At 41.3% G+C, this 17,961-nt stretch overlaps 2 protein-coding genes across 2 annotated transcripts in view; one reads left to right on the forward strand and one right to left on the reverse strand.

Annotated features, from left to right (window-relative positions):
* Window positions 1–2,739: 2,739 nt before the first annotated feature.
* On the reverse strand, window positions 2,740–3,701 carry LOC124545121 (proteasome subunit beta type-3). The gene is made up of 2 exons (XM_047123940.1): window positions 3,545–3,701; window positions 2,740–3,461 (listed from the first exon to the last, which is right to left on the reverse strand). Exon 2 carries the CDS (start codon window positions 3,445–3,447, stop codon window positions 2,830–2,832), a length of 618 nt encoding a protein of 205 aa, XP_046979896.1. The 5' UTR covers window positions 3,448–3,461; window positions 3,545–3,701; the 3' UTR covers window positions 2,740–2,829.
* A 698-nt stretch (window positions 3,702–4,399) lies between these two features.
* Window positions 4,400–17,961, forward strand: part of LOC124546021 (TBC1 domain family member 4) — an 891,805-nt gene continuing 878,243 nt past the window's right edge. Inside the window, exons 1-2 of the mRNA XM_047124990.1 lie at window positions 4,400–4,542; window positions 4,880–5,160. Of these exons, the coding sequence (XP_046980946.1) occupies window positions 5,029–5,160 (132 nt within the window). The 5' untranslated portion in view covers window positions 4,400–4,542; window positions 4,880–5,028. The remainder of the gene's footprint in view (window positions 4,543–4,879; window positions 5,161–17,961) is intronic.

Genomic DNA, 17,961 nt, shown 5'->3' on the forward strand with positions numbered 1-17,961 from the left:
AAATTGCACAATAAATTGCCTAAGGATATTAAAGGGAAAACAAAGATATATATGGCTGTTAAATTAATATATACTACACAGTAAAGGATTAATTGGAGATCACTATACAGGGATTGTTACAAAATTAACACACATTAATAAGAAACACCTCTGACAAGCTACAGCACACAATGAAAATACAACAGATTTTACACTAGTACATCATACCCACCATCCAGGATACATAAATATTAACCTCCTTCCATTTTCATGAGCTGAACTTCTTGTCCGCACAGAGAACGACACTCACTCAGTTCTCTTCAGTTAGCTGTACCATCATACATGTGATAGAGAAAGACAGAGAGAGGACTGGATTGTTTAGTCTGCTCAAACTCATCACAGAAATCTGTAGCTTAGCTTGAGGTCTAGGTTGCACTGGAAGTTGACAGTTTGGTTGTAACTGGTCTCAAACCACACAAAAATGATGTTTCACATTATATCTAATATTAACTTATTAAATTTTGAGAAAATCAGAAAACAAATTAAGTGCTACATAACTCCTCACTTTTCTAAGTAGATCTTACTCCTAATATGTACCTTTTCAACATTCCTCTTAACAATTTGAAATTGAAATAAATTAATGTGGAGAGGGTTCATGTCAATAGGAATATTTGATAATGAGGCTTCGATAAATGATGTAATGTTAATGATTGCTGTGATGTTCAGATTTTGGGGTGCACCTGTTACAGTTTTGTGACAGTTGGCATAGCCAACAAATTGGGGGAGGGGGACGTTGTGGAAACAGATTGATCTGAGGTCTAGGTTGCACTGGAAGTTGATAGTTTGGTTGTGACTGATGAAACCAACAGACATGAAACTGTGAAACCTGATTACGATGAAAAGCTGCTCCGCAGCTTAGTCAATTCGAAAATACCACCATTAGTGGCAACATGGTTTATGATGTTTGGCATGTTTCCTACATCGCTGGCCAAACCTACTGACTCATATATCGAGCATTCCTCTTTAACCAGAAGTTCAGCTGTATCATGACACCACTAAACTTTTTTGCTTTATATGATAGCAGTTTACACAGTACCAGACAAGGAAAGCCTTGTAGACAAGTGGCATTATTTTAAAAAAATCCAAATGAATGGGTATTCATACACAAACAAAAGAAACAAGTAGGCATTGTGGCCAAAAATCTAGTTGCCTTTTAAAGAGACATCAAGACCAAGAAAGAAAAGGGAAATGGCTTCTTTCAGATCCATCTGTAGAAAAATCACCAGACTCTTATAGGACAGCATCCAATCCATTTCACTTCTATAAACAAAAACAAATGAGCTGTTTTCTATGGCCGAATACAATGTTGTCATTGAAACCTAGGGATACATCACACCCCACGCCAATGAATCACACTAGTGAGACAGACAATCAGAACAGTGTAAGATGATATGTGCAAGGAAACCTAAATGTAAGAACCAAGCAAACTGACTGTCGTAATGTGCTCCTTGGAGCACAATCAAGAAATAAGATGCAAGAAAATCTGTCGTCTGGAATTCAAGTTACAAGGATATCATAATTAGGAACTTACAATATGAATTATGAAGACTAGATGGGTAGATCACATAACTAATGAGGAAGTATTGAATAGGATTGGGGAGGAGAGAAGTTTGTGGCACTACTTGACCAGAAGAAGGGATCGGTTGGTAGGACATGTTCTGAGGCATCAAGGGATCACCAATTTAGTATTGGAGGGCTGCGTGGAGGGTAAAAATCGTAGAGGGAGACCAAGAGATGAATACACTAAGCAGATTCAGAAGGATGTAGGTTGCAGTAGGTACGGGGAGATGAAAAAGCTTGCACAGGATAGAGTAGCATGGAGAGCTGCATCAAACCAGTCTCAGGACTGAGGGCCACAACAACAACAATATGAATTATAGCAAACTGTGTAACAGTGATGGAAGTTTCCTTTTTATCAAAACCTGTGAGCAGTACTCAAATCAGTAAGTTAGCAACCTCATTTAGAAAACTGAGGGGATGCAGACATGCAGGAAAAAGCAACCATGGATAAAAGGGAACAGGGAGCATTGGAATCTGACCTCGGTCAAAAACACCTTCCAACACAATAACTGAAGTACATGTAGTGACCACAGTTAAACACTACCCTTTGAGATACAGTTTTGCTGAAGCTGAGCATGTTGGTCAATATAATACGAGTTCAAAAATGGAATCATCTTTTCTGTGAAACTAAAACATATCATTAGAGAATCATGTAAAACTGTGCAATAATGGTTTGCTACTCACCTCTCTGCGTTCAGCTATCATGCACCTCCAAAACTCCCAGAACAATTCGTGTTACTTATAACAGCCTTTCAGAAAGCAACTAATACCTACTTTACATCATAATTCAGGTTCCACACTTCTACAATATTAAGTACAAGACACCCCCCCCCCCCACACACACACACACACACACACACACACACACACACACACACACACACAGGCATCGTATGTCCAAACATAATTCTCGTTACATACTCTGTGTGTATACATATATGTTGAAGCTACTACTTACACTGTATTAATAAGTAAATGAACCTTAACACAACAAAAGACTATGAAAAGGTAGAATAGCAAGAGAGTGAAAAGGGGGAGGCAATATGGCACTGTTCTAGGCACTAGTGTCAGTACTTAAACCGTGGAGAGAAAAGAAGAGAACATATCTATTGCCAAGGCCAAATTTACAAAACACATGAATTTAAGGAAACACAGCTTTATTTGTTTCTTTATAAACAATGTAATGCACCAATCTCCAACAAACACACATTAGTTGCACTGAATCTCCACTTAGTCCATTCTCGTCTTCAGCTGCTTCACGGTGACTTTGTTTTTTTCAATGATGTACACAACTGCTCCCCATCCGGAAATTGCATCTCTGTCAACAGCATTCAACAGTGCTTGCGATATGGCTTCGAAGAGCTCATCCGGACCTAGGTCTGGTCGCCACAGAGCTTCACACATTCCATAGAGTTGTTCAGTACAAGTTCCGCCGACTACAAAATCTTCTGGGATATTTTGGCAACCTATGAGGTCCATGTTACAAACAAATGGCTCAAACGTTTTAGGATCTAAACCCGCAATTACGGGTTCGACAAAGAAAGGTCCAAATCTTTTCTCATAAAGTAAATTCGAAACCATTGCTGCAAATGTTTTAGGGTGGATATTCCTGTTTTCTTTCAGCTCGTAGAGGTTAAGGCGAAACTTCAGTTTCTGATGCACGGTTTGCGTGTCGGAAGCTAAACCTGGCAAAGCCATATATAAATGTGGTCCCATTTCAAATATCTTCTTGAAGTCGGTTGACACTGTCTGAGCTTGAATTCCAAATCTTTTATCAGATGCTATAGCTACACAGTCTTTACCTTTCATTGCGATAATCGCCCCACCGTTATAGGCAAGTACAGACATTTCGGCGGAACTGACTGTAATAAAGAACGACACAATTAATAAGACACTATACAATCAAAATACAACGTTATGTTACAAAAATGTCTCATTTACCGACCTCAAATGACACAAACAGGCTCCAACACGGGAAACAAACAACTTGTATATATTCACTTGCAATGCTGCAGTTTCATCCAGAGTGTATACTGTATACAAATTCGATGTTGCAAAGATCATACGTAGCAGAGACTCCAGTTTGACAGCCATTAAATTGCAATGACAGACAATTTTTTAAAAATTAATTTCATATTCCTCGCATCCATGTTGCGAATTTATCCCTCAGATGTACAACAGTTACGTAAATATACGTTCAGAACAATAATCAGTTTAGCTAACGACAGGAAATCTGCTCCGAAAATTCTCACTATATCCTCTGTTTCTTTTCGGGTGAAGAGAACTGAACACAGTTTATAATAACTTAATATTTCCTGCAAGCAATTTAATCGTTAAACTTTCTAAACTAAATTTAAAATAAAAATACAATTGAATCATTGATAACAACAGTGATCACTGCTAATTCTTTCCTTTGTCCTTCAACACACATTAAAAAATCAGTCACTCTTTGTAGGTTTCGTAAACGATTTATTTTACTGGTAGATCACTATCAAGCTACTATATGACAAATTTAGTCTTACGTATCGTATCGGGCACACGAAGAAAGTCTGGACTATAATATTTCCATCTCCGCTTTTCGACTCGATAATCAGTAGCTGGAGCATGGATAATTGCAATGGATAATCGTCGTTTGCGAAAACAAAGATATAGTTCTGTGGTCCAGTGATATATTTTGTATGTGACGCGGACTTTTCAAGAACAGAGTCGCGCGTTTACTGCCTAGCTTGTTTCTGTGAGCGGCCGCTAGGTAGCACCGCCTTCTCTCTGTTGCCATATAAAACTACTTTGTTTCGGCCACGAGAGTGTCAGTTTGAAATGGGAAAGTGCTGTAAGTAAGGAAAACGTATGTCCAGTGAAATATACGTGAGCATAAGATAACGCAAAGCGAAAGACTGACATAATGCAGGCATTCTGCAGTGCTGAAGCGTCTTAGACGTGCAGGTAAAGCTTTCTTGCTGTTCTTTTTGAGTCACAGGTTGTCTCCGACAAGTAGCTTGCTCAGCTGTTGGCGTGGTTGTAAACAACGTGGTGTTTGAGGCTACTGTAAACAAACGTATAATCTTCCCTACAGTTTTATATCAGTGCTATACGCCTTGGAACTGTTAAATTAATCTCGTTTCTTATTACCTTCCCTGTAATTACTGGTGTATAGTCACAAGAAACAGCAAATTTTTTGCATGGCGCAAGGATTAGTTTTTGAATAAGTAAAATTTTTTCGCTACTTCCTTAAATATTGTTAAACAATATATTTGTGATAATGGTGCATATCTCTTTGCAGATAATGAAAACTTCGAGACGGACGAAAGAATTAAGAGAAGATTAATTTTCTATCTGCAAGAAGTGGAGTGAATTGTGTTTGTGAAGTGAATTTTATTGCCGACTCCGTTGTGTGTTTATACTGTAATTCTCACGTATCGTGAATGCAAAATGGCAGGAGAAATTGATACGAAGTTGTACGTAGTGGAATATTTAGGAAGCACTCAAATAGACAAACGATTTTCAAGACCTATGGTGCGATGGGTTATTGCAGAAATCAAGAAACGCGGTTTCTCCGAAAAGGTAAGGTACAGTTCTACTGGCCAGGGAGGGAGCTTTTGATATTTTCTGTGGATTACATGTAATAACATGGAAAATTTTTACCATGTACTCAGTGGCAATCGGTTTTATTTTTTTAAATATGAAATGGATGTTTACTCGGTGTGAACGCACATGTCGATGGAAGAAAAACACTGTCATATCATATAGCCCATCTTATATCTGTTTGCCGAAAATCCCGAAGATGGTTCTCGAATGTATTTCTTTTTCTTAATAAAATTATTGTTGTCAAGGTTGAAAACCAAAAGCAACTGCCAGCAGTTTGTCGTCGCTTTGCAATGAAATTCTGTGATTAAGATACGGGAAAGGTGGCACTACGGCACATCATCGTTTGTGTTAGCTAAGTGTTTCATGATTTTTAAGGGTATGACATCACAATCCTGAAATACGTGTACGAATTATCTAGAATTTTTTATTTTATTATTTCTTTCATAAACACAGAGCTGTATATCAGTAATCACTGTTAACAATGTGTCCATGGTATCAAACTGGAGAACTTACGCGATGGAGCGAACACAAATCTACGGCTTGCTGTGATAATTTAGTTCTTTAATTGTTCGTTTGGCACACAAATGATTAACTTGACATTGAATTCTTGCTCTAGCAATGGATAGCTAGATTTAGGTTTTGAATGATTTTCAATTTATGCCACACTGACGAAATTCCATTGGTCGCTAGTCACCATGCGTTTTTCTGGTAGTGTTGATGACATTTTTATTGATGTTACCTTATTTTTGGTAAACATGCGTTTGATCTTTTCTTTTTCAATGGGTATTAATGTCGGCAACGGACCGGTGCACAGTCAGCTGTAGCGCGGCGGCTGGAGCCGTTGTGACCCTGGGTTACGCAAGGTCGAACTCCCACAGTTGCTTGTTGAGCACCCAGAGGCGACAGGATTGGTTGGTATGCACAATGACGGCGAGCTTAAAGATCTCTCCGAAATCTGAGGTGGTTCCGTCGGCGTACTACGTGCGAGAAGTATATAACCCCGTCTCATTCATTCAGAATTTTTTTCCGGAGCATCCCGCCATTGGCGCCGAAGTCTTGTTCTAGCAGCAACGATTAAAGATAGTAACAAATGAAGAAATAGAGGCTGTTCGTCTATAAAGTTGAGAATCATTGTTCACAGAAGCGATACATTGCTGTTTCTTAGTATTCCTCTTTTCTCCTTTTGAAAGAATCTTATGTTCAAACTAACACGATTCCCATCTGTTTCCAGGTCTCCTAATACTCCTTCGACCTACTGCCTTGTAGTTTCAAACTGTTTTTGGCATTCTATTTCCCATGCTCTTTATTTCCGTGGTTTTTGATTTTATCATCGGTACAATGATACTAATCTGTACAAGCTTTCCTGACTAAATTGTTTCTTACTAGGATAATGAATATCCTTTGATGTAAGGGATCTCTTCTCTATCTGGCTTTCGCTCTTTTTGGCATTAAGTTTTGCTTTCATAAAATAGGTAGTGGTACAGCCATAACCATAGTCTGTCATGCTTTTATTTTCAGATTTCATTTAGTTGTTTAGGTAATAGCTTGTAATCTACAAAGTTTGTTCTGGAATTGCATTACTTTGTTTTATATCAGTGGATTGTCAGAGCAGATCTTACTCAGGCTATTTTTCGTTGTATACATGTAAGGTTGTAATGCAAAACAGTCTGGAAAGAAATGGCATTTAGTTGAAGTGTATAAAAACACTAAAATTAATAATGAAAACTTTGACACATTATTCGTCCGTTCACTCGAAAGTATTCTTTGACATACTGATTGGAAATTGTAGTAACTGTTGACGCATTCAGCTGTATTTGTTTTCTGTAATTTGATAGTGATGGTACGTAGTGGTAAAATGGTGTTATTAGTCAGTCTGTCTTATCTAGACATTTGCATGGCGACTAAACAGATACTGTAAACAAAATTTATGCAAACATTTTGTTATTAGGTGTCAGTTCCACGTTAAATAATGTGCACATACCACAAACTGATCCTGTCAAACATACGTGACCACTAGAGTTGGATACCAACGGACGCACGCATTCTCCAGCAAGAGAGTATTGCCCTTGCTAAACTTAAGAAGTTAGCGTATTCTCCCCGAATTATTGAATAAGCAATATATTGCGAATACGAAAAATTGCTTGGTAAATGGTCGCTTGGTGCAGTGAGTCGAAATTGACCCCCAACATAAACAAATGTAACGTACAGCGCATAGATAGACACAAAATCCTATTATTGTATTATACGACTGCAGATCAATTACTGAAAATAGTTACTTCCATAAAATATGAAGTAAGCGTATGGAGCGATTTAAAATGAAACGGCCACATAAAACTAATTGTAGGTAAGACAGACGCCACTGGGATTCATCGGAAGAAACTCACAGGAAATAGTCCAGGAAGTAATTACAAAAACCCTGGTCCGACCAGTACTTGGATATTGCTCGTCAGTGTGGGATCCATCCGAGGTAGGATTGAAGAAACTGAAAAGATCCAAAGAAGAGCAGCGCGTTTTGTTAAGATTTCGTTTAGTAAGCACGAAAACGTCACGGAAATAAGCAACTATTGTCTTCAGTGGTAGGCGCCGCAGGAGAGGCGTTCTGCACGACTGTTAAAAAGTTCCGACAGGCTTCGTTTCCAGAAGAGTCAACATAAATATTGCTTCCTCCTTCGTATATCTCCCAAAAAGCCCATGAAGATAAAATCAGAGAGATTAAAGCCCACACGAAGGCTTACCTGTAAGCTTTCTTCCCGCGAACCACACGCGATTGGAACAGGAAATGGGAAGTGACTTTGGTAGACCACACACCGGAGTATAGATATAGAGGGTACCATCAGTCTACATCTATACTCTGCAAATCGTCTGCGGAGGGCAGTTTCTGTGCCACTGATACCCCTTCGCGAATAAATTACTGTCCACAAACCTCCGTGTGAGCTCAAATTTCCCAGTTGTGTCGTCTAGGTAAGTTTAAGAGATCTTCATGGGCAGAAGTAAGGCATTACCTGACTGTCCTTGGACTGTGTGCTTTCGGGATTTTAATAGTAAACATCACCGTGACGCACAGTGCCTCTCTTGGAGGTTCTGGAATTTTGTTGAAAAAAATAGAACACCAATTGAAATGATTATGGTCGCACAGACATGCCAGTAATTTCACCGTCGGAGTCAATATTAAGTTGTCATGTGGAAGAGACCGAACAAATTGACACAAACGAAATAAAGGAATCAGTTTCAATTTATTCGCAGACACAATCATAAAGGGCAGACCGTCGGTCAAGTTAGACAAGAATGGAGTACGAAAACTGACGCATTATCCCTGAAAAAAGTCGCATTTACTCAAAACTCTACAGATAAATCACAGAAAACTTTCTTAACTGTTGCAGCCAGTTGGCTCTTTGAACTACCGAAGTAACATGGTACTAGCCGTCTATAAACCAACGACCTTCGCGGAGGAAAAGGAAAAAAAATCCTTGGAGGCTACCAGGAACAACAAAACCTTCCCTCCAAGAACTTGCGATGGCACTGAAAGCGAAATGCACAATCGCAAAGCGCAAGCCGCAAGCGCGGCAGATTTCAAATTCATGGAATGTATTTGCAGCTGCGATTACGGAGAACCAGCAGCTGTATAATTGAATGCCAATGAAAATTTGTGCCGGTCAGGGATTAGAACCCGGATTTCCCACTATAAGCAAGCGGTCGTCTTAACAAATTTGGTTATCGGTGCACGACTCACGGCTGGACCAAAAATTCCATATGTCTTCGTCCGTATCACAACCTGCATTCGTACTTTACGCATAGTCCCGTAGGAAGTCGCTGCCTGGCGCCGACATATAAATACGATACTGCAGGGCCTGTGTTCTTAACAACGCACTGCATGCAACAGCCAATAAATATCATGTAGTTCATAACGGCTGTAGTCATCACAGGGCCTGCATGTCTGCATCTACATTTATACTCCGCAAGCCACCCAACGGTGTGTGGCGGAGGGCACTTTACGTGCCACTGTCATTACCTCCCTTTCCTGTTCCAGTCGCATATGGTTCGCAGGAAGAAAGACTGTCTGAAAGCCTCCGTGCGCGCTCGAATCTCTAATTTTACATTCGTTATCTCCTCGGGAGGTATAAGTTGGGGGAAGCAATATATTCGATACCTCATCCACAAACGCACCCTCTCGAAACCTGGACAGCAAGCTACACCGCGATGCAGAGCGCCTCTCGTGCAGAGTCTGCCACTTGACTTTGCTAAACATCTCCGCAACGCTATTATGCTTACCAGAAAACCCTGTGACAAAACGCGCCGCTCTTCTTTGGATCTCCTCTGTCAACCCGACCTGGTACGGATCCCACACCGATGAGCAGTACTCAAGCATAGGTCGAACGGATGTTTTGTAAGATACCTCCTTTGTTGATTGACTACATTTTCTAAGGACTCTCCCAATGAATCTCAACCTGGCACCCGCCTTACCAACAATTAATTTTATATGATCATTCCACTTCAGATCGTTCCGCACGCATACTCCCAGATATTTTACAGAAGTAACTGCTACCAGTGTTTCTTCCGCTATCATATAATCATACAATAAAGGATCCTTCTTTCATGAATGCATGTCCGAAGGAGCATTGTATCTTACTTTTTAACGACCCAGCCACTGCCGTATCGTAGATTTCAAATAGTTCTTCTCAAAGGAACGTAAACACACTAAATTGCCCCATTATTGCCAAGCTGTCACGGTGCAGAGAAGTGTGTGCTCATTTGAAACTTCCCGGGTCCGAGTCCTGGCCCGGCACACAGTTTTAATCGGCCAGGAAGGTTCGTGTTCTTATAGCCACCAGTATTTACTGTGTTGAAAGGCAGCTGCAGTCGCCAAATCTCAACCGAGTTCCAAACCTAGACAAAATCCCTGTCAGATCGCATACAGAATTTTCAGGTGGTTTTGCAACGCTGCAGTACACCGAAAATCCCTCGACTGCAGAGGATCAACAGTTTCCCACAGCTGTAAAAAGAAAAATTACAGATCACTCATATCTTCAGTAAAGGCAGTGAAATTGTTTCTCGGTGTTACTGCCTTATGCTACGTGCTTTAATCTGTAAAAGAATACCACATGTTGAAACACTGCGCTCTTCGCAGCAGCTAACACGAATTTTGAAAACGTCGATCATTTCTCTCGACAAGAGCACTTCGCACACGATACACGTAACAAGGGGATCGCACCTATTCGTCATCAGATTTCGCCCAAATTTGTGGTTCGTGAGGGGCTCGACCGGAAATGGAAGTGACAGAAGTAGGAACTGGAGATTGCCAATCGTTCAGAAAAGGCAGAATTTTTAGCGCCGGTGGGTCGAGGCATGATGCCATTCACGTCAGCGTAGTTTACAGGCAGTAGCCGGCGCAACGAAAACAATACAGAACGTTCATCGGAGGGTCGTGGGGTCCAGTCCTTGTCGGGAAACATTTGTTTCTAATTTTTACGTCACTTACACTGCAAATAAACCGAAATAACGCTCAGTCTGTCGTGTTAATTAATATTTTCATAAAAGGAATGAAAAGGAAAGGAAAGGAAGATTTGGGATTGCAGAATAAATATTCAGAAAGGGTTGTAAGATGTACACGAGAACTTTGTATATAAAACTGGATACACAAGCTGTGACATGGTCGCGAATGGAATAGTGATCCGAAAATGTAGAATAAATTTCTTTTGTTTCATGCCTATGGTCACAATCTCCATCCCTCCTCGAATTTTGAATACAGCGTCTTTATTATGTACAGAATTCTCACACACCATAGATAACAATCAATTCTCTGTGATGTTTCTTGTGTTAGCCATGTGCCATGACACGTCTCAAACCAAAGGTGGAAATTGTAGAGTTCTGCCCCCTCTCTCCCCCCTCCCCCCCCCCCTCTCCGTTCCCCCTGGTTTGATTCCAGCAGAAGTTCAGAGGTTGGACCGCGAATGAATGAAAACGTGTCGCCTCGCCGGATGAATAACACTGGTAGAGTACAGGTACGTCGTCATGGTGACCGGCTGCTGGATACATGCACCGTGTAGCGGACGCAGGTCGGTGGGGGCAGCAAAGGGTGGGCGAAAAGTCCCCATACCCTCTGTTATGGAATGCTAATTGACTGTATTTGTTTTAGCACTAGTGCTTACTTAAGTATTAAGCGTCCAATGTATTGGTATGCTCTCCATCATGCCGTAAACACTTTTCCGTACGCCTCCATGTTGTTCTTGAAATATTTTTGAGTATGTCCAGCGTTGTAGTGCGAAATGTATGCTCAACAGCATTGCGCAGTTCCTCCTTCTGATGAACCACTATTTATCGCCCGCCCTGAAAAATGTTCATTTAGGAGCTCGTGCACTGCAAGTAACGCAGCGCTCCGCCTTGCTGCAATCATACGCGTTCTGCTAGGCCCGTCTCCTCAAGCTGGGAACCACGTCTGTAACATGTCTAAATAATTTGCTTCATTCACAGTCCCTTGAAAAAAGTACGGTCGAAGATGATGTTATGTCATCGCTGCCCATATTATTACGTGAGGCGGGTTCCTTTCTAGCTCCTCCGCGTAATAACGATTGTCTTGGCCCAAATGACAATATTTCTAGCGCGTGAGCTGCGGTTAATGGCACATTGATCTGAAAATACAACCTTGGCCCTTCAATGCGTTTCGAAACTAAGTTAGCAAAGCACGCCATGATGAAACGCGCACATTCTGGTCTGTGTCCCGCAACTCTTCAATGAACATCGGTCGTAAAGGGCTGACCTTAAAATCTTTTTTTCATGTGATTTCGAACTATTGTTCTCTGTATACCCAGTTCCGAAGTACGTTTACGCGTCGACTTCATAGGAGACTGTTCAGTCGAAGCAGGTATTCCGCCACACGTTTCTTCTCCCGGTCTTCAACACTGCTAAAAGCACGAAGCACGTCTCTCCCTAACGAGAAATGTCGTCTTTCCTGGAATACTCCCATAATCTCTCTCACTGTCTGCCCTGTACGTTGTCGTTCGTGCACCCTCGCACTTAGCACTAAGCGCTTCTCAATACTGTAACTATGACCTGTCACATCGGCCGTGGCTGCGAAAATACGTAAACATGTATCCCAGCAATTGAGTGCAACAATTGCTAAGAAGTAACATAGCTACAAACCTGCATAATAGCATTTGATCTTAAACAGCGGTTCCAGGAGTACGGGCATTTCTGGCCCACCCTGTACGATGTTATAGGGGACATAATACCTTTACTCCACAGGACCGATGGTAATAATGGAAGTGACCCCTGACAGCTGTGGACTGCGAGAACAATATTATGGACAACCGGCATCCATTCGTGCTTGAAGTCTTCCTCGACGGCGGCGGCAATGACGACGGGGATGTGCGAAATATTTAACAGAAAAAAATTCTTCAAATTAAAACCTATGTTTAATACTAATACACTTCATTTGTCTAGGAATGCCCTCTTTGTCTGTGCTGTTCTGCTTTTTATCTCCTCCTTGCTTCGTCCGTTGTTGTTTTGCTTCCAAGGCAGCAGAATTCCTTCAATATAGCAGCAAAATGCGTGACTACTTTGTGAAAAGTTGCGGCCATTTATAATGCGCTAAAAAACTGATATTAGTCTTGACCGCCATGTTTATTAATTTTATACTGCCTTACGCGCTTCGGCCTTGCGTCATTCTCACATGCTTTACAAGAGAAATACATGAGAGTATCAGTGAAAAAGATTGATGAACTACATGAAATGCATGTCGCAAAAACATCGAACAAGAAAAGCAGAACTCACCACACACACACACACACACACACACACACACACATTCATTCTGGTCCGTGTCCCGCAACTCTTTAATGAACGTCGGTCGTAAAGGGCTGACCTTAAAATCTTTTTTTCATGTGATTTCGAACTATTGTTCTCTGTATGCCCAGTTCCGAAGTACGTTTACGCGTCGACTTCATGGTGCGCGCGCGCACACAGAGGACTGCAGCTTCTTTTCACCAACCAGAAGTCTTTTTTTTGTGCCTATCTGCGACTCAGCGTCTCCGCAATATGCGTTGTTGCCTCTGGATCACGGGGTCCCGGGTTCGATTCCCGGCCGGGTTGAAGATTGCCTCTGCCCGGGGACTGGGTGTTTGTGTTGTCCTCATCATTTAATCATAATCATTCATGAAAGTCTCTAAATTGGACTTTGTAGAGATTGGGACTTTGTACGGGCGCTGATGACCGCGCAGTTTAGCTCCCCACAAACCAACCATCATCATCATCTCCGCTATATGGTGAGTAGCAACTTCCCTTTCCGTTATATAGTTACAAAATATCTACAAAACATTCTTAGGTAGAACGGAACAGAATTTGTCAAACAAGGATACAAAGTATCTGGACTACGTTGCATGATGGCTTCTGAGTGCAAACTGACTCATTGTACATTCGAAGTATTACGTGAAGAAGCCGCCACGACGCATACTCTACAGAGTTTCTGAAAATTGTGTGTTTTGAAAAACTGACGTACTGATACAGCTCACTGATACAGTCTAGTAGATACGTCTGTTACATCATAGGATCGCTTTGTTGTCCGTCCGTTTGTCCCGACTTTTAAGCCTCCTTTTCTCAGGAATGGGTAGGCGAATTAAACCGAAATTTGTCTCATATTGTTGTCTACGGTCCTTTAGCGTTGTAAAACACATGAGCTTCTCAACTCCGTCAATAGATCCGGGTATTTACGTCACATTTGTGATATTCACAAATTCAGTCATCCCGTTGACCTAGAATCATGAAATTTGCAAGAAGCAAGGTGTCACAGTAAAAGTAAGGGGGGAAAAATCCGATAATTGTTAAATTGTGATAATATCACATGAAAAATATATTTGTGCCATTAGAATTTAAATTGCACTCATCATTCGTTAGAAGCATAATAGGAAAATATCACTGCATGAAAACATAAAAATATAAGTTGTCTTGTTTTAGTAAGCAAATAAAACATTTTCATTAAATCTTCCCTCTGCATATACATAAACTTATCTCGCCTGAACGCTCCTTTAATATGTCCAGGCTACTCTCAGTAAATTTTGTTGAGATTTTGATCAGTCTTGAAATTCTTCGGACCGATATATTGCCAGTATCGAAAAGGCAGAAATCATAGAGATTCTCGACCCCGGGACGGATGAACTGTCTCTCTCTGCATAATTGTTTGCACTGAACCCTCAGTGCGCGGGTTCTGCTGTTTTTCGCCCTTAACTTCTTAACTTACATTTACAATGCAATAAATTTGCTCCACCTGAACTTTGCATTGCTGTCGGTCATTCCATAATCTACCATAACATCGGAATCTTGACCTCCACGTAACTTTTTGGGACTTCATTATTAAGGAGGTTGTGGTCACGGCTGGTTAATTATGATGACTGTTTCTGCCCGCATAAATCCGCAAGCCGTAGCTATCTCGTCAGTTGGTTCACTTACAAGGAAACTCAATACAGCTGCATCCGTGAATGACTCTGTTGAACGCCGCGGATTTCGTAGCTGAATGTTGCAAAATGCAACATTTTCGCTTTCATTGTTAGTATCTGTGGTCACAGACGGCTTACTGTAGACGGCGAATATAAACACCAGGCACTGCAGCTATATTAGAACGACTTACTTAGCCGGAAGGAGCGCAGTCGAAATATATCTACAGGAAGTTGACTGCATGCGGCTTCACGCCATGACATCCCGCAAACTGCTCAATATGTAGGGAATGTAGCAAAAAACTTAAAAGTATTGTGCGTTGTTAGCAAAGTTCTGCTTTCGCCTGTGACGACCATTTTGCTCTGCCGAGCGTATCGTATCAATGCGGTTTTCCTCTTGAGCAATTCTACCCGTGAGCTCACAAGTTCAGCCTTTGGTAAGGCTCATTTGAAAGTGTTAACTATTATGACAGGGAAAATATTAACTGTTAATGGCCCATCCGACAGAAAGTGAGTGTCCGGGAGACGCAGAGATCAATCTTCCATGGGATGTATGTGCTACACTCCACATAATTGACGTCGTGAACATCCAACAAGTGTTCAAAACAAACTACTAACTTGCACCATGAACACTGAATGGAAAATGGAGCTCCACAATGATCACAAAGGTTCGTACTGCCAAGATCGAAGGCGAAATTCGTGGGAGTTATAAACGCAGGACGTTCACCTAGGTATCCACTCCTAAAGACTGCATACACCATCGTATTGGTTAAATGGTGCTGAAAACCGATGGATCATGATGGCAAGCAATCGAATACGAAACAGTTTATCGTGGAACTGGCTACCTTCAAGGCGCAGCTGTAGGTAGTGCGATATCTTTTGAAGGGACAGAAAAAACAAACATCCAGAGGCTGAATTTGTCGAGTGTTTCCATTAGATACGAACTTAAATGTCTCCCACTTTTCAGAAAGGATAGTTTGCTTTAAAGGAGAAGGATTTTTTTTTTTTTTTTTATACGTACGCATAACTTTTCCTGGTATCTTCGAGATAGCGATGAAGTGGCAATTTTCCGATACGACCATTTCACAAGTAAACCGTGACTATCAGAAATCCGGTAAAACATCAAATCTCAGACATCGCTGCGGCCGGAAAAACATCGTGCAAGAGCGGGACCGTCAAGAACTGAAGAAAATCGTTCAACGTGACAGAGGTGCAACCCTTCCGCAAACTGCTGCACATTTCAGTGCTGGGCCATCGACAAGTGCCAGCGTGCGAACCATTCAACGAAACATCATCGATATGGACTTTCAGAGCCGAAAGCCCACCGTGTACCCTTGATGACTGCACGACACAAAGCTTTGTCCTCGCCTGGGCCCGTCAGCAACGACATTGGACTGTTGATGACCGGAAACTTGTTACCTGGTCAGATCAATCTCGTTTCAAATTGTATCGATGGACGTGTACGTGTGTGGAGACAACCTCATGAATCCATGGACCCTGCACATCAGCAGGGGACTGTTCAAGCTGGTGGAGGCTCTGTAATGGTGTGGGACACGTGCAATTACTGTGATGGGGGGGGCCCTGGTACGTCTAAATACGACTCTGACAGGTGACGCGTACGTAAGCACCCTGTCTGATCACCTGCATCCATTCGTGTCCATTGTGCATTCCGACGGACTTGGGCAATTCCAGCAGGATAATGGGACACCCCACATGTCCAGAATTGCTACAGAGTCTCTCCAGCAACACACTTCTGAGTTTAAGCACTTCCGCTGGGCACCAAACTCCAGAGACATAAACATTATTGAGCATACCCGGGATGCCTTGCGGCGTGCTGTTCAGAAAAGATTTTAACCACCTCGTACTCTTACGGATTTATGGACAGCCCTGCAGGATTCATGGTGTAAAATCCCTCCAGCACTACTTCAGACATTAGTCGAGCCCATGTGACGTCATGTTGCGGCACTTCTGCTTTCTCGCGGGGGCTCTACACGATATTAGATAGGTGTTAAAATTTCTTTGGCTTCATCATTGTATTTAACAACATAGCCTTCTACAGGTGCGACGCTTCCACCAGGGGTGAAACTTGTAAACCCTGAAGATTGCGCTTTCACTATGAAATTACATATGGTTGAGTAAAAAACCGGAAGTCAGTTGAAGTGCTTCTATTCCTCAGATGTATGTGTTGGTTAAATTCTCTGGCTGATGGCAAGTTTTCGAAATACAAAGTTTACGTACCATATAAAAAAGTAATAATAATACTGGGAATTAAATTAACGATCCATAAATGACGTAGGCCACACAGTTGCGATTTGGTTATAATAATAGTTATTCAGAAAGCAAACTAATAGCGAAAGTGGTCGTATTTAGAATTACTGTTACACTCGAGCGCATATCCATTTGAGACAGTTCGATCATTCACAATCTCATCGCGAAATACAAGTTATCTACGCGAAAAGTTGATGTTCACACCAGGCGCGCGGCTGCTCACCCCTCAGAGACTTAAGTCCCCCGATACCACACAACGCGAAAATTTCTAAGTCGTTTCACTTCCTAGCTGCGACCGACTGTCTGCTTTCGCGTCTCAATCCGAACTGTGCCCTTTGGTGTCTCCAGCCGAACTGTCCCTCTGCCCGTCTCCAGCCGCGTTTCCCGCGCGCCGAAGATCCTCGCTCAAATGACTAGGGCAGTTCCCTTTCCTGAAGCCGTCCATCTGATTGGCTACAGCTTATTGTACATTATTTTACATTTTAACATGTTTAAATAATCATAGCTTGACCACTTTCACGTCCTAAATAAAGTAACAAAAAAATTCATTGTTAAATTCTTTTACATAAAACCAATACAATTTCCTTCTTAACTTTGAATGTCACGGTCAGTTGCCTTGCTCCAATGTGCTTCCTGATAAATAAAGAACAAAACTAACTTTATAACAAATATTCTATGACCTAATGATCAATAAGGTGTCACGCTGTCATCGTTCAGTGTGTTTTGTGTGGAGGAAATGACGATCTGATGCTTAACTGAAAATACTGGTAATTTAAATTTGCTATATCTTTTACACAAATAAAGTTACAGAGTTGATATTTACAACGTTTGTGATATTAATGATGCTTTTGTATATGAAATATCGATTGTCAAGATCGACCAAAGCGTTCTGATTTTAGCTTTCAGGTCTTTGTTACAAAACTTGTTAATTTCGCTTTAACAGTAAATCCTAAACATATTATAAATATGATCAATATTCAAGTTTTGAGATCACCATGAAAATTTATGGAGGATGGCAGATCAAAATTACTGTGGCTTCATTCCCTGCATTACTACAGAATTAAATAGTTTCCATAAATGTTGTCTT

Source organism: Schistocerca americana, chromosome 8 (genome assembly GCF_021461395.2).
Source record: "Schistocerca americana isolate TAMUIC-IGC-003095 chromosome 8, iqSchAmer2.1, whole genome shotgun sequence".
In the NCBI taxonomy this organism is placed as follows: domain Eukaryota; kingdom Metazoa; phylum Arthropoda; class Insecta; order Orthoptera; family Acrididae; genus Schistocerca; species Schistocerca americana.